Source organism: Tachysurus fulvidraco, chromosome 23, assembly GCF_022655615.1.
Source record: "Tachysurus fulvidraco isolate hzauxx_2018 chromosome 23, HZAU_PFXX_2.0, whole genome shotgun sequence".
In the NCBI taxonomy this organism is placed as follows: domain Eukaryota; kingdom Metazoa; phylum Chordata; class Actinopteri; order Siluriformes; family Bagridae; genus Tachysurus; species Tachysurus fulvidraco.
Genome location: NC_062540.1, coordinates 1,897,041 through 1,921,988, shown reverse-complemented (window position 1 = coordinate 1,921,988; position 24,948 = coordinate 1,897,041). Strand labels below are relative to the sequence as shown.

General features: G+C 41.5%; 1 protein-coding gene across 7 annotated transcripts in view; it reads right to left on the bottom strand.

Annotated features, from left to right (window-relative positions):
* dlgap4a (discs, large (Drosophila) homolog-associated protein 4a) overlaps positions 1 to 24,948 on the bottom strand; it is an 87,023-nt gene that overhangs the window by 7,700 nt on the left and 54,375 nt on the right. For 2 of the 7 annotated variants that reach the window (XM_027165627.2, XM_027165596.2), the window contains exons 2-8: positions 16,517 to 16,872; positions 15,009 to 15,860; positions 14,359 to 14,600; positions 12,869 to 12,955; positions 11,445 to 11,595; positions 8,275 to 8,470; positions 28 to 425 (exon numbers count right to left, since the gene is read on the bottom strand). In XM_027165627.2, coding sequence (XP_027021428.2) covers positions 28 to 425; positions 8,275 to 8,470; positions 11,445 to 11,595; positions 12,869 to 12,955; positions 14,359 to 14,600; positions 15,009 to 15,860; positions 16,517 to 16,810 — 2,220 coding nt within the window. In that variant the 5' untranslated portion in view covers positions 16,811 to 16,872. Of the gene's footprint in view, positions 1 to 27; positions 426 to 8,274; positions 8,471 to 11,444; positions 11,596 to 12,868; positions 12,956 to 14,358; positions 14,601 to 15,008; positions 15,861 to 16,516; positions 16,873 to 17,061; positions 17,083 to 24,948 lie in introns of those variants that run through there. The other 5 variants (XM_047807087.1, XM_027165603.2, XM_047807088.1 and 2 more) reach the window with 5 other exon arrangements.

Genomic DNA, 24,948 nt, shown 5'->3' with positions numbered 1-24,948 from the left:
ATTAATTCTAGACTAAATTCTTCACACCTGGATGCCGATGGAGGAGAGTTTCCTCCTGACGGCGGCCCGAGGTTCGTCCTGCGTGAACCCGACGCTCACCGTCTGGGTTTCTCGGGTAGGAGGAGGGGGAGGGCTGCTCACACGGGCGCTGGGCACCGGTACGGGGATGGGGGGCACCAGGGGGATGTGCACGGGGATATGAGGTATCAGGGGGAGAGGAGCTTTAGCCAGGCTTCCCGTCCTTGAGCTGGTGGCGCTGTCTGACGAGTTGCTGCGTCCTGATTGGCTGTTGGCTTCGCTGCGCTGCTCCAGGTAGGTGTCCTGCGCCGACTCCGTGCTGCTCTGCACCGTCACAGAGATGTAGGGCTTGGAGGCGGAGCGAGGAGGGACGGGGGGCGGGGTCTTATTCCGGGCTGCGGAGGAAACTGTTTTATCAGCCGTTAAAAGCTGGTCAGGATTAAACAACTGTATAAAAATAGATTTAATTGTTCTTTCATACATTTTGTAACTTACAAATTTATTTTCTATTTTTATGTACATTAAAATATTTTTTTTTCCTCCTACTATTTTACCTTAAATTTATGTATTTATGTAGAATTTGTTACATTTTTGTTGTTATTATTTATTTATTTTCCTCAGCAGCGGTTCACTACAAAAATGATGTTTTTTGAGGTAATAATTGCTATTTTATGCTTTGTGTATTATAATTTTAAAAATGGATCACATTTGCGGTTGTGATTGATAAAGTCACTGAATATAAATACCTACAGATACGATCTTTAAATAAGTCTGTTGTCCGACTCATTAGAGCGACACTTTACCTCATTAACAGTGTTTGAGATGCTTCCTGTCACTGTTGTGATCAGAGCGGCTCTGTTTAACACACACACACACACACACACACACACACACACACACACACACACACACACACACACACACACAGGCTCGAATCCAACATGGGAACAACGCGGCCTTTTATTCCCATGATGTGTGTAAGTGTGTCTCGGCTCGTTGTCACGGTGTCGTCATGGTGTTAATGATGTAGTCGATTATTAGCACGTTAACTGAGGTTTGTAGTTTGTTGATGGCAAATCCTCAGGACACGAAGCTTGTCCATGCGGCAAGACGATAAAAACATAAAACTGCATTTTATATAAAATCATGATCAAACTTTTCGGATTTTCTTACAGACTATAACACGCTCTCACTTTTCTGGCAACAAGCTTCAGAATCATTTTTTCAGCTGAACAGAAAATCCAACTTAAAGTCTTTAAAAAGTTACACAGCAGATGCCCTTAACCCTTAATTGCCCATCCACATCCTCATTCACATTACTATAAACACCCACACTTACATATTCATCTACACCTCCATCCACATCCACATCCTGTCCCTCTGCCTCCACTTTCACTTCCGACGGCAAATCGAGCGGTTTAATTAAGAAACTCGTTTAGTCCGGAGACGAGCCTCAGAGCCACGCCACTGTAATTAAACTGAGTAAAATTACCTGGTGCTCACTGGGAGAAGTTTCAGTCACGTGCCAGGAGGCGATTAGTGAAAAACTTAGCTGAGGGCTGCAAATAAATATATATATAAAACTCAGCTAAGAAGCTTCAGTTACAGCAGCAGAAACATGCAATGTCATGTCCATAGACTTTTACTTTGAGGACTGTGTGTGTGTGTGTGTGTGTGGGTGTGTGTGTGTGTGTATGTGTGTGTGTGTGTGTGTATGTGTGTGTGTGTGAGAGAGAGAGAGAGAGTGTGGTTGCTTCCCTGCTGTGTCAGAGGACTGTATGCAAAACTGGCTGACAGGAAGTCAACACAGGGACACAGAGAGTGGGGGGGGGAGAAAGGAGAAAGAGAGAGTGGGAGAGAGAGAAAGAGAAAGGAGAGAGTGAGTGGGAGTGAGAGCGACGGGTCGTGTTTCGATAGCTCTCTAGCGTCTCCCTTTTGCTCTCGAGCGCGTTTGTATCTCTCCTCTCTCTCTCTCTCACTCTCTCTCTCTCTCTCTTCTCCGTTTCTCCCTCTCTCCCTTCTCTCTCTCTCCATATCTCTCTCTCTCTCTAGCTCTCTCTCCCTTTTACCATCTCTCTCTCCAATTATCACCTCCTCTCCCTCTCCCTTCTCTCTTCTCTCTCTCTCTCCTCCCCTCTCTCTCTCTCCTCCTCTCTCCCCCTCCCCCCTCTATCTCTCTTTCTCTCTCTCTCCCTCCTCCCTCTCTCACCTTTTTTCTCTCTCTCTCTCGTTCTCTCCCTCTCTCTCTCTTTCTCTCCCTCTCTCTCCCCCCTCTCTCTCTCTCGTTCTCTTCCTCTCTCTCTCTCCCTCTCTCTTTTTCTCTCGCTCCCCATCTCCCTTCTCTCTTTCTTTTTTTCTCTCTTTCCCCTTTTCTTTTCTTCTCTCTCTCTCTCTCTCTATCTCTCTCTCTCCTCCCTTTTCTCTCTCTCTCTTTCTCTCTCTCTACTCTTCTCTCTCTCTCTCTTCTCCTTCTCTCCCTCTCTCACCTTCTCTCTCTCCTCCTCTCCTCTCTCTCTCTCTCTCTACTCTCGCCTCCCCTTTCCCTCTCTCTCTCCCTTCTCCCTCTCTCCCTCTCCCTTCTCTCTCTCTCTCTCTTCCCCTCCCCTCTCTCCCTCTCTCTCACTCCCTCTCTCTCTCTCCTCCTCTCTCCCTCTCTCCCCCTCTCTCCTCTCTTTCTCTCTCTCTCCCCTCCTCCCTCTCTCTCTCCCTTTTTTCTCTCTCTCTCTCCCTTTTCTCTCTCTCTTCTCTCTCTCTCTGTCTCTCTCTCTCTCTTCTCTCTCCCTTCTCCCTCTCCCTTCTCCCTCTCTTCCTCTCTTCTCTCTCTCTCTCTATCTCTCTCTCCCTCCCTCTTCTCCCTCCTCCTCTCTTCCTCTCTCCCTTTTCTCTCCTCTTCTCTCTCTCTCCCTTTTCTCTCTCTCTCTCTCTCTCTCTCTTCTATCTCTCTCTCTCCTCTTCTATCTCTCCCTCTCTCCCCTTCTCTCTCCCTTTTCTCCCTCTCTCCTCTCCTCCCCTCTCTCTCTCTCTCCTTCTCTCTCTCCTCTCTCGCCTCGCCCTTCTCCTCTCTCTTCCCTCTCCCTTCTCTTCTCTCTCTCTCTCTCTTCTCACTCTCCATTCTCCCTATCTTCCTCGCTCCCCTGTTCTCTTTCTCGCTATCTCGCCTTCGTCGTCGCTCTATATATATATATATATATATATATATATATATAGAGAGAGAGAGAGAGAGAGAGAGAGCATGAAAAAGTGCACCATATAGGGTACAAGTATAAATGTGCAGATGTTTCTTGAAATCTAAGCTCACTTCTGCTCCATTGAGCCACTGACATGAGAACAAAACTCTTAAAACAAAACAAAACAAATTTGCTTAAAACCAATCACAATGGCGTCAATTAAACGCAAACACACACACACACACACACACACACACACACACACACACACACACACACACCACAGCAACTATACTAAGCTATTAATAAACCTGTCACATTTAAACATTTGGAGCTACATTTATTTATTTACTGCATTATGTATTATTATAAATATTAAAGTCTTGTGACTGAACAACTTTGTAAAGTGAGTGACGTCACGGACCAACTGGTTCATGCAGACATCCCACAGCATCACGTGTCACTATAAACGGATAAATATAATAAAGTGCTATAATAATGTGAAACTGTTGTGGTGTAAAAGCAATAAAACAATCACATTTAGGGTGATAACTTCATCACATTACTTTTCTATCACAACATGTCCTGAGGGGTTTTATTTACTGACTGAACATTTATTTATTTCATTTTTTTATTTAAAGTTAATAAAAAGGTATAAATCAGCTGCACTGTGTTCTAGTGACTTAGTCAGAAAATCGAGGAAGTTAGCAACTAATTCCAGCTAATTAAATACATGAAGCTTTTTAGATATTTTATCTATATTTATTCATTAATTTAGTTATTTTAAAAACACTTAAATTATTTGTAGTTGTTAAAAAAAAACAATAAAACTGTTACAGCGTGAGATTTTATTAAATGTATTGTTAGCTTTGATTATTAGCTCGTCTGCCAACTAGAAGGCTAACTTGGTTGCCAGGTGTTGGAAGACTCCGTATGTTTCATATATAGATATAAAACGTTACGGTTGATTATTAAATAACACTCTTCCCTGTTATGTTAAATTTCCACAACGGTTAAAACGGATCCATATCTTCATAATAAAAAAGAAAGGAAAACAAAACACTCATTTTAGGTTGAGATTCCTTCCAATCTGGCAACCATGTTACTATGGTTAATTTAAAGGAAGAAGCTCATACATGAAAGATAGCATCTTTATATTATTATTTATTACTGCTTATAACAAGTGATTCATAGATTGTTATTATTAATATTATTAATATTATTATTATGGCACCATAACACACCGTATAACGAAAAGACTTTCAACCTATTAGGATTTTACCGTGAAATGATTCCTCTTCTTATGTATCTGAGGTTAATATCACCGTTTTCCTTCTATTCCAAAACCCCCACGACATTTTGTAAAGCATCACTAAACATAACGCTGGAGCAGAATTAAAAATAAGCGGAATCTTCACGCTTTGGGACCGCGACACAATCACACAGGGCTGAATTACAAATCACGCACTTGACCACTAGTAAGTCTACTACATGCAGCGCGTGAGACACTACATAGTGCACTCAGTGTAGGGTAAAGGAAGCCGTTTGGAATGCAGACACGCCCGTTTTCGTTATGCTGGTCTCAACCAATAGGGAGGTAAGGAAACAGGCACGTGGTGTGGTCACGTGTCAGGGAAGATAGAGGCTAGGAAGGGAGATGTAAAAGGGCATAAAGGATAAAACACGCCACGCTGGCATAATAATAATAATAATAATAATAATAATAATAATAATAATAATAATAATAATAATAATAATAGCAATAATTATAATATTAATAATAATAATAATAATGATAATAATAAATAATACCAATAATCGCAATAATAATAATTATTATTATTATATTAATAATAATAATAAAACTTATAATATCAATAATAATAATAACAATAATAAATAATACTAATAATCGCAATAATAATAATAATAATAATAATAATAATATCAATAATGATAATATAATTGATGATAATAATAATAATAATAATAATAATAATAATAATAATAACGATAAGAAGAAGAATGAAGATTATTATTATTATTATTATTATTATTATTATTATTATTATTATTATTATTATGAGAACAGAAGGTTAACTGGACAGTATGTGCACCCTGAGAGACAAGAAATGCAGTCACTCAGAGTTAATGCCAAATAATCAAAGCATAATTTACATTATATGCATATTTTTCTTGCAGGTCTGCTACTACTGAGTCACCCACTATAGCAACATAGGAACAGCATAAAATTATATTACAGTTTATCTACAAACAAACAAATAAACTAACAAAAAAAATCTCAACTGCTATAAAGTTCTGCCATAACCCTCCTTTCAGTCTCCAGTAATTTCTGTAATACCTGTGAAATCAAACCCTCTACATGTTTTGTTGTAAAAAACATAAATACATTACTTTGCACTGTCCCTAAGGGTGTACAAACCTTTGCACTCTCGTGCAATTAATCAATCAATTAACTGGTTAGGGTAACTTTTTTGTATAAGCGTTGATTCTTTCAAACATCAGACTTGCAATCGTACTTGGCTCATAAACGATTCTGATTCGGATGTTTGGTTTGTATTAAACTCGCTATTATAAGATTCAAGACTGCTGCTAGGCTACAGAGAGAGACAGAGACAGAGGGAGTGCGATTTGGAAACATTAGCCTTTAAGCTCGGAGAGAGTCCCACCTGAGCTTGTCACTGTCCCCAAGAATGTAGGCCAGTGTGTGTGTGTGTGTGTGTGTGTGTGTGTGTGTGTATGTGTGTCCAGAGAGACAAAGCCACTCCAGGAAGAAATATTACAGATGGTAAAGATATTAATTCTTATAGCTTCATATTTAACACACATACCAGTACGTTTCTCTCTGTCTGTACCACTGGGGTGTGTAAAGAGCGCTGTGATGCTCACCGATCCCCAGTGATGTGTGTGTTACTCTAATCTGGTTTTAGAAAGGCCGTCCAAACAGGTCTCTCAGGGGTAGAGGGATCGAACATCATGAGGTTGCTTTGGTAATAAAAAAAAAAAATGCAGCCTGGCCGACGTGTAAAGGTCACATAAGCATAAGCAGCTAAGATAAGATCAAATAAACAGGATAGAGTGCCGTGCATAAGTATTGGCCCCTTGAACCCTTCCACATTGGAAATAGAGGTTATGAATCAGCACAAAAAGTGTTCCATTGTATCAAAATCAACAGTTGGTAAAATAATTTACTGTATACATCCAAATTATAAACGTTGCATTTTGTATATGCATTCACCCCCTGCTCTGAAACCCATACGTTAGTTCATTAGTCACACGTTCAGTTGACCAGAGCACACACACGTTCCTGGAAGAACAAACAAACAGCAAAATGAATAGCGAGGAAGTCCGGGATTAAAGAGAAAAATTCTAAATCAGGATTTTGTTGTTTATTAAATCCAGTATTTAAAAGACTCTGACAAAATCTGACACTATAAAGGATGCTGGGTAAAGAAAGGATTAAGCAAAGAAGCAACCAATAATCCTGTACAAGATACTACCACCACCATGCTTCAGCGTGATCGATGTAGTGTTTCAGCACAATGTACTGTAGCGCTTTGTGTCAAGCTTCAAAGGCTCAAAAGTGTGTCCGAGCTATGGTGTCAGAGTTTCAAATCCGATCCAATACGAATTATTACACACAGACTATAAGCTGAGTCTCTACTGTAGGTTTCACGGGAAAAGTTTCCCATCACTTCAACATAAAGTGTTAGTTTGCATCCATTCATGATTTTGAGCATGTGGGGAAAAATCAGCAGGGGTGAATACTTATGTACGGCTCTCTAGAAGGGAACGGGAACATTACATCAGCAATGAAAACTAGTTGCTGGACATGTTTGAGCGGTATAAGGGAGACGCCTCCCAGGTAATTCTGCGTGTTTCAGCGACAGTTTTTCTTCTTTAATAGTTTAATGAGGATAATGATCAGCGGTGATGAGACACCGACAGGATTAAAACGTCCTGCCTGATTTATTTCACTTGTCTTCAAGCAAACATCTGGTGTTACTCAGCAGGCACTTGTTTGTTCTCGGCAGTTAAATATAGCACATTTTCCTCGGCTCAGTAACAGACGTCTCCACGCGGCGTAACGCGCTCGTTTCTTTCCTTTTACTCCGATAAGAATAAAACGCTTTAATAAGTACAATATGCAAATGAGGCGACACGTCGTTAATTAGGCGAGAATTTGTATTTTTAGCATTTTTCAGCCATTTATGGAATGAAACTCAAAGATCTGATGTTCACTTTGTTTTTTTTTCTGTGAAGAAATAAAAAAAGTGACTTTTTATGATTAAAAGTGAAAGTGACGTGACGTACGGCTAAGTACGGTGACCCCATACTCAGAATTCGTTCTCTGTGTTTAACCCATCCAAAGTACACACACACCGTGAACACACACCCGAAGCAGTGGGCAGCCGTTTATGCTGCGGCGCCCGGGGAGCAGTTGGAGGGGTTCAAGGGCACCTCAGTCATGGTATTGCCGGCCCGAGACTCGAACCCACAACCTTAGGGTTAGGAGTCAAACTGTCTAACCATTAGGCCACGACTTCCCCTGTGTAAATGTTGTGTAAACATCACCATGTGAATCACCATGTGAATTAGAGTTTTTTAGACAGACATGTTATTCGCACCCTGCTTCCTCCCTCTGACCGACTATTTTCGTTTTTAAAAGTATGTATTATTATTTTTTGTTGTATTTTTGTCAGGGATTAGCTGTATCTAACTACCTAACTAACTAACTGACTAACTAACTGACTAACTAACTAATTGTGAAAAAAATAGAAGCCAGTACGAAGGTCATAGTATCCAGATGTTTCTTTAAGAAACAAACAAACAAACAAAAAACTCTCAAACAAATCTCAGAAAATTGTATAAAATGTACATACGGCTCCTGATGAGTTTTTAAAGGCTGCTAAATATTGATCGTGTTTCGTTTATTACTCTACTAATACTCTCTTTACTGATGTGTAATAATATTGAATATTTCCAAACCATCACTGCTTTACATTATTACAGTATCAGACATTTACACTGTGCCGTGTAGGTGAGCACAAAGCGTTGTGAGACTCACTGCTCGTGTTGCTGTCGGTGTTCAGCGGAGGTTCGTCCGAGTCCGAGTCGTCGTCCTGAGAGCAGCCGGCCTGGATGGCACGCAGGTAGCTGTGGCTGCGTGAGCGGAAGCAGGGCGGCGCCGACAGATCCAGAGCCTCCACCGCCTGAGAGTCCGTGTGGCTGTAAGCTGCAGAGCACAAACAGCTCTGATCCATCTGGAGGAAAAAAGAAAAATCACACAGAAGGAAAACTGTCTGAATAATTATGGTAATATGTAGCATCATAAACAAGTAAGCGATTATTTCTTAAACCACATCTAAGAGCTGACGGGTCAGAAGGTGTTGATGTGTCTACGGCAGCTCCGACAAGCGGTTCAGCTGCTTATCACGGCTTCAGATTAACGCGCTAGTTCTAATACGTTATTGTTTCCATAGTAACAGCTCATTCAAAGGAACCTCGTTTGAATGAAACCGACTAAAAAAAAAGGAGATGTTTATGTTACATGTAGCTCCAGTGTCAGCACTTAACAGTCAGAAGCAAAGCTGTAAATGACAGCTGTTCACTGATTTTGGGACAGAGGATTTAAATAAAAATAAAAAAAAGGGAAGCTGGAGAGGAAATAACGGTTTATAGCTGCTATAAGATAAGAGACAACAGGAACAAACCCTAACCCTAACCCTAACCCTAACCCTAACCCTAACGCTTATTTCTGCTATAAGTACTATAAATATATTATAATATGGATAAAATGTACAACGTGTCAGTCTTGGCTTTATTTAAAAAAAAAAGAAAAGATATCATTAACATCGTTGGCGTGTATCACTGTGCTGTGGTATACTAGGAATAATCGACTGTGGGATTATCTTTGAATTCTTTGGTCGGTTTGGTGCCGACGACGATGATGATGAAGATGAAGAGCAGTCACATAGCTGTGTCTTTAAAAAACACAAAAATGGCTCTGATCTTTCCACTGAAGCCTGAACAGAGGTCACAAAACATTTCAGTGTCGAGATTGTCATTCGTAAAAAAAAAAAAATCACGTGGAGAAGCTACAAATCCGCCGAAGAAGGTGAAGACGAGAACCGGGTCTAATTAAGTCCAATTCAGAGCGCTGCTCCTCAGTGAATTGAGCTCGTCTTCACCCGTTCCTGCCTCCACCTGAGCACAAAAGGCGACTGTGCTTTTCATTCAGCCGTGCAGCCTGCTGGGAGAACGGGTACAGCAGATGCTCTTGCGCAACCTTTTTGATGTGGGAAAAGCGAGAGACGTTTCTGTTTGTCCAAGCAGCAGGCGACATTTCCCACAGCACTGAGAGAAGATGGGAACACTGCTGTGTGTGTGAAGGGATCTTATTAAAGGTAAACACAGAAACGAGTACAAAGGTAGAAATAAACCTTTCCATCTATTGTACTCGCCCCGGATACTCCGCTTGAATAGAGTTGACGGTACTTTAGACCACATACAAAGACCACATTAAAGACATGAAGCCATTGTGGCTCCGGAAAGGACTCACTCTTATGGCTGTGTTTATTTAAAGACAACCTTTAGATACAAAACTGGCCTTTAGTTTTATTTCGCAATTGATGCCAATTTGGCATCAAGTGCTTCAAAATATGGAATACTTCCTCGTATGCATTCATCCATTACAGTGCGGCGTATATTTAATTCAAGCTGAGACAAGAAAAAATATTTAACCAATCATTTCATGTCATATTTAATTTTCTCCTCACCCTTCCGCTAGTCACGGCCAATGGAAATGTTACAGGACTGGATTCAAGAGCTTTAATACCCAGCTTCTTTTTTCATTTCTTTTCTTCCAAGTACAACTCTTTGATTGTTTACAACGTGATGTACCTGTAATGATGGACAAAAGCACTATTCGGACGGGACTAGTTCTACGTGGGGACGTGGAGTAATGCAATTTTACCTCAATTTTACCTCTTTACCTACCTGTAATATTAATTGGCCAATTCGCAAGGGACAAGACATCTCAGTAAAACTAGCAGAAGTGGGAGGCGTAACTCGCTTTACGCACCACAGTAACCTCCTTGTCGTCATGTGCGTATGACATCGCTTCCTGTTATGCGCAAACAGACAACTTGGCGCCTCCATGCTTGAAAAACGTGCCAAAACAGGAAATGACGGAATTTTACCGTACATATTTACAGCGGGTCTATTCGGACGGGATCAGTATTACCTGAGGTCATTTTTACGGACCTTTTTACAGAAGGTAAAAGTCGCCGTAATCTTTACTGGTATTGTCCATAATGATTACGGAGATGGCACATTCGGACGGGACTAAAATCACCGAGAAGCTCTGGTAATAATTACTTTACCCCCCCACGTCCCCACGTAAAACTAGTCCCGTCCGAATAGGGCTAAAGACTGATATACAGACCAAAATACACCAGGCAGCAAGACAGACAATCTGTGTGATTTTATATTTATATATATATATATATATATATATATATATTAAGTTGTATGGCAGTTTGCTGACAGAATAAAAACATCCACACTGACATTCTGACATTAGATTGTTAGCCTGATGTCTATATCTTTTACACTCTAAGTACAAAAGAATCCGAGATGCTCTCGATGCAGTGGTGATGTACAGTGGACAGGTGTTTGTTTGTAATCCTGACTTCGCAAACCAATCAAAATCTCGTCGGTTAATACCAAAGTTCACTCAGAAATACGTCACGCTCTTTCAGATCGTTCGAATGAAACATTGTCTGAACTTGTTGCTAAGCAGGTCCTTCTATTCCCGAGGATAGACAAATAAAACAGATCAAAACATCGTCACCGATTGTTTATTTGCTCCTGGAAATGATCTGATGTCTGGGATAAGAGTTTGAGTCCTTCTTTCTATTCAGTCTGCTGTATCTTGAAGATCTGCCAGCTTTCTGCTATTGCAGTACCATAAACATGTGAAACGTTCTGGACTCGTTTTGCGATAGGTCCTTGCAGTCTTGGAGCTGTGTCGTCTGCATACTTATTCATGTATATGCATATGAGTTAGGTTTAGGATATTGTGAGAAATATTCGAAACAATCTGAAATAAAGTTACATTTTGATCATTAAACTCAAATGGTACAGAAACATCATAACCAAGGAAGGATTGTGAAGTCAGGCGGCACAAGAGTGTATGAGAAAACAAAACTACAAGCAAAGAGTAAAAGATCTGACCTGGTTAATGCCAGAATTCCGTCCGAGTGTGGACGAGCCATGACCGAAGTTCCCTTCTCTCTCCCAGTGCTGAGCATCACTCTGCCCCACCAGACAGTCCAGGTTATCCAGGCTGCGGTTGGTGGTAAGTTCTCTCAGAGATGGCAAGCAGCTGAGATACAAGAATTGGGACAGGAAATAAGAAGGAATAATGTCATACAGGGATGAACAAGAGGAAGGATGACAAATGGAGGATAATGCAGGACGTGAAAAGATAAAGGAGATGGGGTTGGGAGGGGGAAGGGCAGAAGGAGAAGAACAAGAGGGATGACAATAGATAGAAAGGCCAAGAGAAAGAGAGGGAGAATTGTACAAAGGGATTTTGTCCAGTTTTACCAAGCAGTGACAGAGAAAGAAATCAGTTTATTAATGTTGAATTGGATTAATTAAAGCCTTGCGTTAGGGTTAGGGTTAGCCAAAATATTAGTGCCAAAATATAGTGTACCACATGCAGCAATTCCTGATTGGGCTTTTACTCTGACTTTACACATGCACAAATGTGTAAGAGCAACAGCGCAGAGGAGCTCTTTGCTATCTGTTTGACCAAGTAATCTCTAAAGGGTTCTAGGTTCTAGCATTAGTCCATTCTTAGTCACAGGCTTTGTGTCCTCTGCCCTGCACACTTCTGAGTGAGTGAGTGAGTGAGTGAGTGAGTGGTGAATGGTTAATAGCTGTCAGGAAGTACGTGAACACAACGGTGTCTTATCCGGGTTGGAAAGGAAGGTCTCAGGTAACCAGGTGGTTAGCAAGGTGGACACATTTAATTTAAAGGGGAAAAGGTGTATAGTTGTGACCAAAGAGTGATCTTATAGTCAGTGGTTCCCAACACTGGTCCAACAATATCTCTACCTCGATGTTTTGATTCCACACCTACTGTAGATGTTTTGTTTTAAAATCAAGACCAATTTTTTTTGATTCTTCTAAAGGTGGATTAACTAGAAATCCTTATTTTATATTTTATTTTAAATCACAGTTTGACAAAGAAATAAACCTGAACTCATAAAGTATAAAACCCAAATCATTAATAACTTGTTAAGATTAGCTGGATGAGGTGTGCTAGTGTCAGTAGAATAGTGAACCAGGTTTGCTTAACACTGACCCAAGTCTGAGACAATGATGAGCATCTCAGAATACTTTGGTATTCGGTCTAAATGGTCACTTTCTTAAGAAAACGAAAACACTCTGTGGTGACTACATATTAATGCATCCGTTTTCTTCTATTTCATTCCATGTGCAGTGACTTAAGGAAAAGAAGAGTTCAATGATGAAGTAAGTAAGCATCGTAGGGAATCAGGTAAAGCCATGACCTATAGAGTGGTTAGGGGGAGTCAGGGAGGATCTATGGCCTTGCACAGGTGGGTCTTGGGTAGTTCTGTTCCACTGACCTTGTCAGGTGCTGCATGGAGTAGGCGTTCTGTAGAGGAGCCCATGACACCCCGTACTGTTCCCACATGAAGGGGCATGATCGGTGTCTATCAATCAGCGAGTCATGTGGGGATGGCATTTGGAGGGGGGAGGGGAGCATTATTGAAAACAAAGACACTTCCATGTTCATAGATGTATACTGCTTAGGGTTTTGATTCGGTTCCTCGGACCTGGTCCAAAATTCGATTGACTGCTTTGCTTGCTATGATTAACAAATTAAGGACTGCAAGTAGAATTTCTGAGGCTAAAAATAAATGCCAATGTCGTCACCAAATATGTTCTCCAATAAACATTTTTATAAATAAAATGAAAGCAAACCTTTCTTTAGAGAAGATTGGAATTCTTGAGCCAGCAATTGGTCATGGAAGAGCAACAGTAGTTGCATAAATCCTAAATAAAATTTTTATATATAAGACACACTATATATATCCGGAATGGCCAAATCATATTCATATTTCAGAGACTAAGGATTGAAGGATTGAAGAGCTCTAAGTAAATTCTCTCTGAGGTTCTGGCTCAAAGATAGACTTCACCATGCTGGTTTCCTCTTTGAATTCTGCTTGGTTTGTTCTTCATGCTGCTTTTTTCAATTCCATCACTCCCCCTTTTCCATTTTCCAGACAATTCGACTCTAAAAGTATACTCATGTACTCATGCTGTGGATAAAAATATAATAGACTAACACAGCATGAGAATAGGATCTTGAGGATATCGAGGATGAGACTTGGTCTCGTTTTAATACTGCCGTACTGCTAGGTGCTGATCAGTGAGGTGATCAGAATCAGAATCAGAATCAGAAAGGTCTTCATTGCCAAGTATGTTTTCACATACGGGGAATTTGTTCTAGTCCAGGACCTCGACAGTGTAAACAGAATGACAATGATAAGACATGAACACATATATAATAAATGCAGTTGTATGTACAGTGGCTATTAAATACAGTTGTATGTACAGTGATCAAATCAAATGTATAATTCTAAGCCCTTTTTTGTTCCTTTATAGTCGAGATGTATCCAATCCAGAATTTTTAAAAATCCTAAAAGTTTTTCTAACCTCCTTGGAGTTGGCCCCAAATAAAAATAAAGGAATAACTGCTCAAAAAAACTCACCACAGAAAGGCCAAAAGAAGGAAAGAATCGTCCTGATATGTTTAACGTAAGATAGTGCCATCTGCTGGTACCTTGTGTTTCTTGCAAATAGTGTTAGCATACAGTACAGTGAGAACTCTAGAAGCTAACTTTGCTGAATTAGAAGGTAAACACCGAAACCTCAGTTTTCATAACTATTTAGAACATATGGATATGAATGTGGTATGAAGCAGTACTGAGTTAAAATGATTTTTTTGTTTTTTTTTGTCTCTCGTTGTTTAATTTATTAACGATCAAGAAACCCCATATCGACCCCGTAATCGTCATGAAGCTGTGTTTGTGTGTGTGTGCATCTCGCTCACTTGCGTGGTGGCAGAGGTGGTTGCTGTTCACTGAGTGACTGTTGTGTGGCCTTTAGGTAGCTCTGGCGCCGAGCGGCTGTTTTTGGCGAGGGTTTTGGTGAGGGAGGGCTGTCAGACTGGTCGCTGTCCTCGGGATCACCCATGGCTTTGACATAGCTGCCACTACGCATTCTCCTGCATGGAATCTCCCCTCCTGCTCCAGTACCTTTACCTAGCGTCCCACTCCAATCCCCTGCAGGAACCTAGGATAATTTCAGAACAGATAACCAGCGAACCATTCACTTCAGTACGAAAATAGCTAATGTTCAATATTCAATGAATTCCTGCAGATATGAGAGTGACCGAATGCCGCTTAATTCTGTGGGTGAACATTTAACTCTGTGTGAAATTTGATTACCATCTGAGATTCAGACAGTTCATTTTCTAAATAATTTCCTTTAAACCTCCAATTGCTTCAACATTTGCTACACAACAAATTGTGCATTTGAGAATTGAGTTGTGCATTTAAAAGTTTACAGAACTTGTTTACATCACTAACGCATCTCTGTATGCAGCCTCTGAAATAATATGTCAATTTTCCTATTCATGGTAGCTTTCTACCACGAATTAAATCCAGGTGAAAAAAATGTGCTACCCCAAATCTTGATTACCTGTAGGAAGTTGGAGGTCAGCTCCTGGTGGTAGGACTTAGACTTGAGCAGTGTCCGGTTCACTGTGGCGGTGCCTTTCTGCAGCACTTGCCGAGCCTGGCTAAGTGTTAGCGTTGACCATGAGCCTCTTTTTGCCAGTGTGCCATCCCCTGCTGATCCACCAGTTGAGGACATTGTCTGGCTTTTCAGCTCTCCACTGCTTTTGGAAGGCTTGAGAGAACGGTGAGCAGCGATGGTATTGTAGCCCTGTACGTGGGTTCTGGGAGGCGCCTGGCTGTCTGACACTGCCCTGCCCAATGTCATCATGCTCAGTGGGTTACGATAAGCTACAGCCACTGGACCGGTTGCCTCTTGAGTCGTTGCATCATCTTCCAGAGCATCATCTGAGCTCCAGAACCCAGAGAGGTTGGGCCGCCCCCGTCTCTTGGCACCCTCTGTCTTTGCACGGTCCTTACTTTTGGACCGGCGTGTAACCTTGGTGCCATCGGCTCCCTGCACAGACCCCTTACCGCTCGAGCCCTCTATAGACTGAGTCTTAGAAAATAGTTTTTGGACGGAGTGCACCAGGTTGCGGATACGACCGGGGCTCTCGCTGCGCTGCTTGGCACCTCGACTCCTTCTATGGAACTGAAGCGTGCTGAAGCCATCGCGTTGCAGAGGAACATGGTGCTCTAGCTGGTCCAACAGGCCAGTCGGAATGCGGTTCATCTTGGCTGCTGCAGCTGAGGAAATTGTTGCCGTGCCGCTGCTGATCATAGGTGGAATCGTGAGTCCGAGACCTAAGCCCATTCCCATAGATGCAGAGGTGGTGAGGGTGCCCGAGCGAGAGGCCGTCTGAGACACGCAACCCTGCTGCAATGAAGCACAAATTTTAGACCTGCTGGATTCAGCAATACACACTATTTTAGAGGATCTTAACACAGTCTTTGGGGAACTGCAAGTCCACATTTCTGTTCTATTTTTGCTTCCTAGCCAAATAATAAACTGCAAATTAACCTGGTCAAATGTAGAGGGAGAAGGAAGTAAACACAATATGTTTAGGCCCACAAGACTCTATTGTGTATACAGTTGTGTTTGAATTAAGGGCAAAATAAAGGCATTATAATATACGTATATATTTCTGTTTGAGTCTTACCTGTGAATACTCCATTCAGAGTAATCATTAACCGTATTCTCACAGAACAAACTTCTGTTAAACTTTATATTTTAGTGATGCAACCAAATATGAATATATTATTCAGAAGGAACAATAAAATAGGTGTTCTAGTCATTTTTTAAAGCTTGCCAGAGGGCCTCATCAGGCATCTGCTTGATACAGGTGGTGTGAATCGGAAATGGGAATGAGTAAAACGTGTTTAGGTGAGATGTTCATTACTCCCGTATCAGTCCTAGCATATTTAACTAGCATAAGCTTCCTGTGCATACCTGGTTGTATAAACCAAAATTAGGGGAAATGTTTCGCAGAAAGAAAAGTTTATATCCCAAGTCCAATTTCATTAATCTCCTACCTGAGTGTACTCAGACGGATTGACCTGGGAGGGGAACTGGAAGCGAGGGAAGGTGTTGCTGGTGGTCAGTTGGTTGTTGAGGGGCAGCAGGCAGTCGGCTTGAAGAGCGATGGGGCTTGTTGGCGGAAAGTGGTGCATGTGTTGATCGAGAGTACCATAATGGCTGATGGCGGGGCTTAAGAGGTATGACGCATGGGGGTCCGGGGTCAAGGGGCATATCGGCTCCTGGGGACCTGCCACAGGCATGCAGGAGTCCGACAAGTGACGAGTGTGGCTGGCCCCTATGCTTTTCATGGCTGGTCTGCTTTAGAACATGATCCGTACTTGAGTGAGTCTACAGGCCTGGATGGCTCCACCTGGTGGGGAAACAAACAAATCTTTCTTAAGGATATATTTGTAGAACATTTGGCAACCACAGGACTTAATTGTAAAATTTGAAATGAGAAAAAAAGATTCTGCGAATATGCAAGCTTTTGACACACTAAAAGTGAGAACGTTTACTGCATGCCGCGTTCTTCAACCAGTCAGAGTCTCTTAATACTTACATTACACTTTCCTACTGGCATCACACAGTTCCCTCAGTGTGCTGTCTCGGCCTACGATATTTCTGAATGTCATTCACAGCTTGCCTCGCTTCCTCCCCTCCTCCATCTTTTTGCTACCCATTCAACCAGCTGTAATTCATGCACAAGGAACGTTTATCTTGAAGCCTGAATTGCCGGTGATGCTGACAGAATCAACAGCGCCCATTCCCAGCTGCAGCCTCGCAAAGCCCCATTCACAAAATCAGTGGCATTCTCTCTCACACCATCAGCACTAGTCACAAAGCACCCCATTAGCATGCCAAGCACAGCTAGTGCTCAGCCATGGCTGCACTGCACTGCCTCGGTGGGGCTGGAGTGGCGCAGCTTTACAATCCAGATGACTCACAAGGCCGTCAGAAAAGCTCAGAGACTCGTTAACATTCAGCTAGCATCTGCCTAACCTCCAGATCAATCCCCGCAAACACAGCAGCTTAACACGTGACATCAAGCGGGCTATCTGAGCGCTGACTGATCCTGATGCTTGTACAGAAAGTGTCAAGACCTCATGGCATGAAGGAAACTGAGATTTAAGTGGGGTCTCGTTGTGACCTTGGACACTGGAGGATAAAATGAGTTCAGCTCCAGAACTCTGACTAGTCGTAAATTTGTTAATCGATATATTTACATCTACATCATCCGACGAGGATAGGGGAAAAATGAGTTTTAGCTTCCCACAGATTATTCTATTTAAATACTTGTGCTCTCAGTATTTTCCTCTTGAAATGAAATCAAAATGATTTTTTCCAATCTACAATTTAAAATTACGATTAGAAAGTAAATGAAGCTAACAATGTAACACTAAAAATCTGTCTCGCTAACAATCTGAGCGCTCAGTTAATACCTGATAAAAGATTTCCTTTCATTTTATGCTGCACAACCAATGCTGAATGATAATAATGGCATATAAAGCTGCTGGAGCAGAACAAAGTGTTTAGTTTAATTGAAATTAATAAAAGCCGTGGCAAATTATTCACACTCTGAAGAATCTCACAACCGCTAGCTGTCCAATTTGCTTTTCAGAAGAGCCTCTTTACGTTGATGACTTGGCAGCCTGATTATACTGTAAAAAGGATTACACTGCTTACCAATGGCACTACTTGTAATTCATAGCTGTGATTATTCCGTGATGCTTTGTGTGGGGTACGAGCAAAACCTCCAAACGTTCTTCTGTTTATCAGGAATGTACAAAAACAAAGACTAGGTCGAGTCATCTTACTTCGCTGTTCTACCATTCGGGTGGGGGGGAAAGAGTGAGAGACAGAGAAGATATAAAACCCAGGAACGGAGAGAGAGAGAGACAGAGAGAGAGACAGAGAGAGAGACAGAGAGAGAGAGAGAGAAGCCTGAAAACACAACATCACCTTCATAACAGTAAAGATGGATGACTGCAGCTTGCAGACTTTCAAATATATAGATTCGATGTGTTTGAATGAATCCCTGGTGTTTTTCTCCATCTTCAATTTGGTTCTCGAGAGCACATCATAGTCAGGCGTAGATCCAGACAACCGAACGAGATGGTCTCAGTCCACTAGTGAACTCTATTGAAAAAGGACTCGGATTGTCTCGCTCGACCGCACGGAATGAATCAAACCTGCCGTGCGTTTTGTCGATGCTAGCTGCTAAACAGAGCCGCGAGATGTAAACATCAGTGCTGCACAAATGGAAAGTGTTGTGAAGAGACAGAAAGTGAAAATAAATTCAAACAAAACATATACAATATGTAATTATCTAAAGTTTTATTGTATAGTCAGTGTGCAGTGATTTTTTTATCTGTATGTTCACTTGACCTTCAGTATCATTAGCTTAACCCAGGGTTTGTTTACCGTTGTTGACCGAACGATGAAAGAGAGAGGATGTTTTTATTTCTACGCGTTTTCCTTTTTTGCTTTACGGTTTTACTAATTATGTTCGAGACATGAACCAAACAGCAAACGAACCTAAAGTATCAATTTGCTCAGATTTGGACTCGACAAACAGACTAATAGGGTGCGAAAGCGCCCTTAAAAGCCGCTATTAAACCGAGCTTCGGTGGCCAATACAAAAGGACAGAAGAGGTCCACGCAGCATGGCGGATATATAAAAAAACCTTCTTTATTATTCTCTCAGTTCATCTAAACACAAGTCCAAATGAAACTCTGAGTCACACTGCAATAAACCTGCGTCGTCTCGACGCTGCGTTTATTATTGCTCCGATCCTGGAGATATTTCGCTTAAAATCTTTAAACCTGGTTGTAATGATGATTATAATCCGGAAACACAATGCTGTTTTTTAAAACAGGTTTATGACCAGAAATAAAAAAATAGCAGCAAATTCTGCTTGTTTTTCACTCAGATACCGACAGCTATCTGTTGATGCTTCACAACTTTTGCATCCAGTGGACAGAATATAAACATCTTTCTAACTTTTATCAAAGCTACATTTTGAATCTTCCAGTCCGATCCAGAACGATGCTTCGATTAGATTTAGATTCACTTTAACCTTTAGTGATATGCAAAAATGACCAAATGTTAACACTTCTACATGCAGCTTCCATCTAATCATATTGTAATCATGCAAATGACTCTGAAATGAGATAATTAGCTGCTACAAAAAAAAGAAACAAAAAATCCTGCCTAGTAATTCTGTAAAAAAAAACAACTATTGTTTTAAACAATAAGTGTAACAGTAAATGAAAACAAATGTATCATACTTCTTAAGCTTAGGTCATTTTAGGTAAATGATTCAATGAAATGGGTTGCCATTTCTATTATAAATAATCCACATCAAGTCCACAATACGGGGGTACGGTGGCTTAGCGGTTAGCACATTTGCCTCACACCTGCAGAGTTCGGGGTTCGATTCCCACCTCCGCCTTGTGTGTGTGGTGTTTGAATGTTCTCCCCGTGCCTCGGGGGTTTCCTCCGGGTACTCCGGTTTCCTCCCCTGGTCCAAAGACATGCATAGTAGGTTGATTGGCATCTCTGGAAAAATTGTCTGTAGTGTGTGTGTGTGTGTGCCCTGTGATGGGTTGGCACTCCGTCCAGGGTGTATCCTGCCTCGATGCCCGATGACGCCTGAGATAGGCACAGGCTCCCCGTGACCCGAGAAGTTCGGATAAGCGGTAGGAGATGAATGAATGAAGTTCACAATACATTATGTGCAACAAGTTGCTCCAAAGTCGTGTGGTTTTGTCTCTACTATTTTCTGGGTTAGTGAGAAACAGTAGTAGCTTGTAATAAATAATTGTGCACTCTAACTAAAACACAAATGTTTAATCTCTGGACACATTTAGTGAGCGGTTGTATAGAATGTGCTTATATGCGGCTGTAAGCACGTCTTCCATTTTTTGCAGTTCAAAATGCAGGTATGAATCATATCTTTGAGCAAGGACCTGAAAAAACATTGCATCATAACGTGCTATACTGTAGCATTGGCCCCGGCAACCGTATCGTGCGTCTGGATTTGTGACCTTATTCCGATCTAACTAATGTATAAAAAAAATCCCAGTGTCGCTTACTAGCATAAACGTCCTTGAGATCAAACACGCCCTGCTATCTGTCTGTCAAAGTCTTGGAAGATCCAATCACAAATCATTTACCAAGGTCAGCAGCCCTAAGATGGATTACTGCCTCAAACGCCACAGCATGATGGTCTTAACTGTACCACAGTGCATTAAAACGCCACGGCTATGAAGTGAAGCGCACCATCTGCGGCGCCGCTTTCTACAGATCCCATCCCTCCCTTGAGGAGCCTAAAAATCTCCACAGGAACGTAACCGACTCATTAAGATGAGTCTGTGGCTCGTGTTTAACTAAGCCAACGTAAGGGAGAGGGAGAGCAAATGAGCGTTTGGTGGTGCTGTGAATTGCACAGGCTCACAGAGAGTACACTTACAGCTCATAACCCTCAGTTAATAACACACTGCCATGACATAACGAGTAGGTACTTGCAGTATTTTACATTTTAACTACAAAGCTATCAGGATGTGATGCGGTTTAACACAAATATGCACCCAAATGGGCCACTGAGTCAAACCGACTCATTAATAGCTGGTTTCGGTTGAGCGAGGATCTTTAGCTTATCGTAATGAGGATTAAGATTCATGAGCTGCGTTTCATATAAAAGCGGTGAAGGAGATCATCCAGGCTTGAGCGTCGACGGGAAGAATATATAATCGTACAAACAAACAAAAAAAAAGAACTCCAGTATCGAGCTCTTTTAAAAGTCATTAATACTGAGTAGACATGAGTGATTTGGAAATGATTCTGTCTTTTTCAATGAGTCAGAATGGTAAATGATTCAGAATCGGTCACTGCTGAGTCATTCCTTTCATTCAGGTCCTGTCGATGAGCTTCGCAACTGCAAAGCACTACTGTATGAAAAATAGTGAATTACATTTAGAATTCATGAATAAAATAATCTGTCAGTCATGACTGAGATTTAGTCTTCTCGTATGAGTCAGTACATGACTCAGTGAATCGAAATGAAGATTTGCTCCAATTTTATTACTCTGTGAGTCAGTTGAGGAGATTTATACCTCTCTTTTTCACCAAGGTAGTGACGGCGTCACTGAAGCGTTCAATCGTGACAGAGACTTTCTAAGTCAGAGTGTCATCAGTGTCATTTGGTGAGTCAGTAAATCATTTTTTTTTAAGATTGATGTGTCTGTCATTCAGGGAGTCAGTGACTGTATCAGTGAATCCTTTGAGTCATGACTCCTTTCTCATTTAGCGAGTCAGTTATTGAGTCAATATCTTTCAGTCATGACAAGAAATATCAGTCTGTAAAATAGCAAATCTTTTGAGTATTACTTTTTAAAAGTCATTTGCATTTTTCTATCTTTGTTACACAATTTATAAAGATTTCAATAAGTCATGTTGCTGCTGCTTGTGGGCCAAACCCTTGTATGTTAAATGACTCATTCTGTCTCAGCTGGTGATTTCAGAGTTTCAGTATAGAGTTTCAAGGGGTCACGGTGGCTTAGTGGTTAGCATGTTCACCTCACACCTCCAGGGTTGGGGGTTCGATTCCCGCCTCCGCCTTGTGTGTGTGGAGTTTGCATGTTCTCCCCGTGCCTCGGGGGTTTCCTCCAGGTACTCCGGTTTCCTCCCCCGGTCCAAAGACATGCATGGTAGGTTGATTGACATCTCTGTAAAATTGTCCGTAGTGAGTGAGTGAATGAGAGTGTGTGTGTGCCCTGTGATGGGTTGGCACTCCGTCCAGGGGCACAGGCTCCCCGTGGCCCGAGACGTTCAGAAAAGCGGTAGAAAATGAATGAATGAATGAATGAGTATATAGTTTCTGTATATTTGTTGTTAGACAAACATAAGCATAGGTTGTGAGCAGATGAGATTCCACATTTGAACAAATTGTTCAAATGAACAAATCAATTAACAGATTCGAACCACTTGAGTATGAGATCTGTATCCGTCCTGCTCTCCTCACACACACCTGGCGCCTGCTCGTGGCCCTGATCAGACTTCGCATAGTCTTATTAAGTTTGACTTTCATGCTGACGCAGTCAGATTCAATCCTGAGAAGGAGCAATCAGATCCGTAACCTTTTCTCACAGCAAATATTTGACTCGTTCTGAATATCCCCTTCGCCAAACCTAACATTAAAAGCCAAATGTTAACTCCCAAAGATATTAAAGCGAGTAAAGAGATGTCTTGGTTTATAGCCAGTGACAAGTTCTCTGTGTTAACGATAATAAAGACGGGGTTCGTTCTTTATTTACTGATATTTTTGACAGTCCTGCTGTTCCATATTCTACACATTCTATGGAAAGAGAAGCTTGATGTAACCTCGTCACATGGCATCGTGCATAACAAACGTGTTACATCAGTAGATTGGATAAAAAAATACAAATCTGATACCCAGCTGTTGTTCTAGCTCAACATCAGTTTCAGCTCTGCGTGTCGGATCTTGTATCAGACTTACCAGGCAAATAAAACCATCATGATTAGCACATGGTTTCAAATCCTTTGCAAATGAAGGATTAACTAAGTCAGTAAGCCATAAACTTAATTTCAGGCGAGGCTCCTGACATGCCAGAGGCTACTGGATGTAATTGCGAAGCCTTTTTAAAATGCTGAACACGCTCCACGCTGCTGTGGCTGTGAGCTAAGCCCAGGATATGACACCAAAACAGAGACAAAAACGGAAGAAGAGAAGAAAAGTTAGCTACAGTTTTGGATTATTTTGTGAAAACACAAAGTGGAATACGAGACACTTGGACGTCTTCCCCTTGAACCATGTGCTAGCATCAACATCTGGGTGAAAAGATCAAGCCATTCACAAGAAATTCAGCTGCTGCATACAGCTATGTAAACAACTACATAGTAATTGGACCAATCACAAGCAGAGGGAGGAGTCAGAATATAAAAACATGTTATTAAAGATCTTAACCATTATATCCAGTCCTCTCTACTGTTCTCTCTTATCGCTCCCAGCACATTGGTGAGGAACTTTACAACGATCGCTACCTTCCTCTGTAACTACAGATCTTGTAGTAACTGGATCTTTATAATCACTGCTTCCCAAAACAAGAGCTGCAAGCCAACAGGATTCTGGGTATTTGGACATCACTACCACTTTGCAGCAAAGCCTCAGGCAAAAATGTCTGGAGGGCTGAGAAATACTCACCGTATGCTACAGAGAACTGTACACTTTGTAGATCGAGGCATTTGCACAACCAGGGCTTCTTTACGAAGCTGAGGACTGGAGAGCGATCTGGAGTTGTGAGTAAAGGATGGACCACAACTAAACCTTTTCATCCAGCACACACTGTAACGATGGTGAATTTATACAAATCTGGCAACCAGAACACATCCAGCGCTCACCCTCAATGAGACTCCACCAGTGCCTTCAGCTCTTGCTTCATACTTTCTGAAAATACTTTCTCAGAAGAGAAATATTAACCACTGGATTTCACTCAATTCCAGGGGTTTCGTTACTACGACGTAAAGCGGGCGTGGTTTCTGGAGGTCTTGGAAAAACGCCTTTTTTAACAAAAAAAAAAGAGCGTACCTACGATGGATAATGAAGAACAAAACAGTCATACAGGTAGATTTTATATTTTATATCTATTTTGCTTTTTTATCTTACAGTTAAGCTATTTTCGAAAACAAATAAACAACCAAAAACTACGGTTACGGTTAGGGTTAGATTATTAAATAGGCCACGCCTACCCGATGACGCAATATCTGTTACGCTGTTCTGAAATCCCTGGAAATAAGTGCATCCTGGCGCTTAAATTAGGAGTCCTGACAACCTCTCTTGACTTGATTACCCGCTGATTACTGGACTAACTGGTGGCTCAAGCCGTAGAAGCTCAGGGTCAGTCCTCCTCTGTCCTGACGTTTAGACCTTTCAGAAGCGCTGAGCCACTTAACCAGAGTTATGAGTGTCATGAACTGTTGGTGGCCTCAAGGACAAGACGGCATAAGTAGAAGATGTCGTCATTTATCGCACGGTGTAATAACACCTATCTGTCTCAGTGACACTGGACTGAAATAAAGGTTATGAAGACAGCTGGCTGTCGACGAGAACAAAGTATCTTGCAGTGACACATCATATTGAGATGCCTCCATTTAGTGACGTTTTAATAAAATGGCTTATAAATCTTTCTGAGTGTTCCAGCATTAATGAAAAGGAATTTTATAGGTTTTATGATGGCTTGTTTGGTTGCAGTGAAGGAGGCGTGGCCTTTATGTCTGTCAGTCTCAATGAAGGAGGTGTGGCCTTTATATCTGTGAGTCTCAGTGAAGGAGGCGTGGCCTTTATATCTGTCAGTCTCAATGAAGGAGGCGTGGCCTTTATATCTGTGAGTCTCAGTGAAGGAGGCGTGGCCTTTATATCTGTCAGTC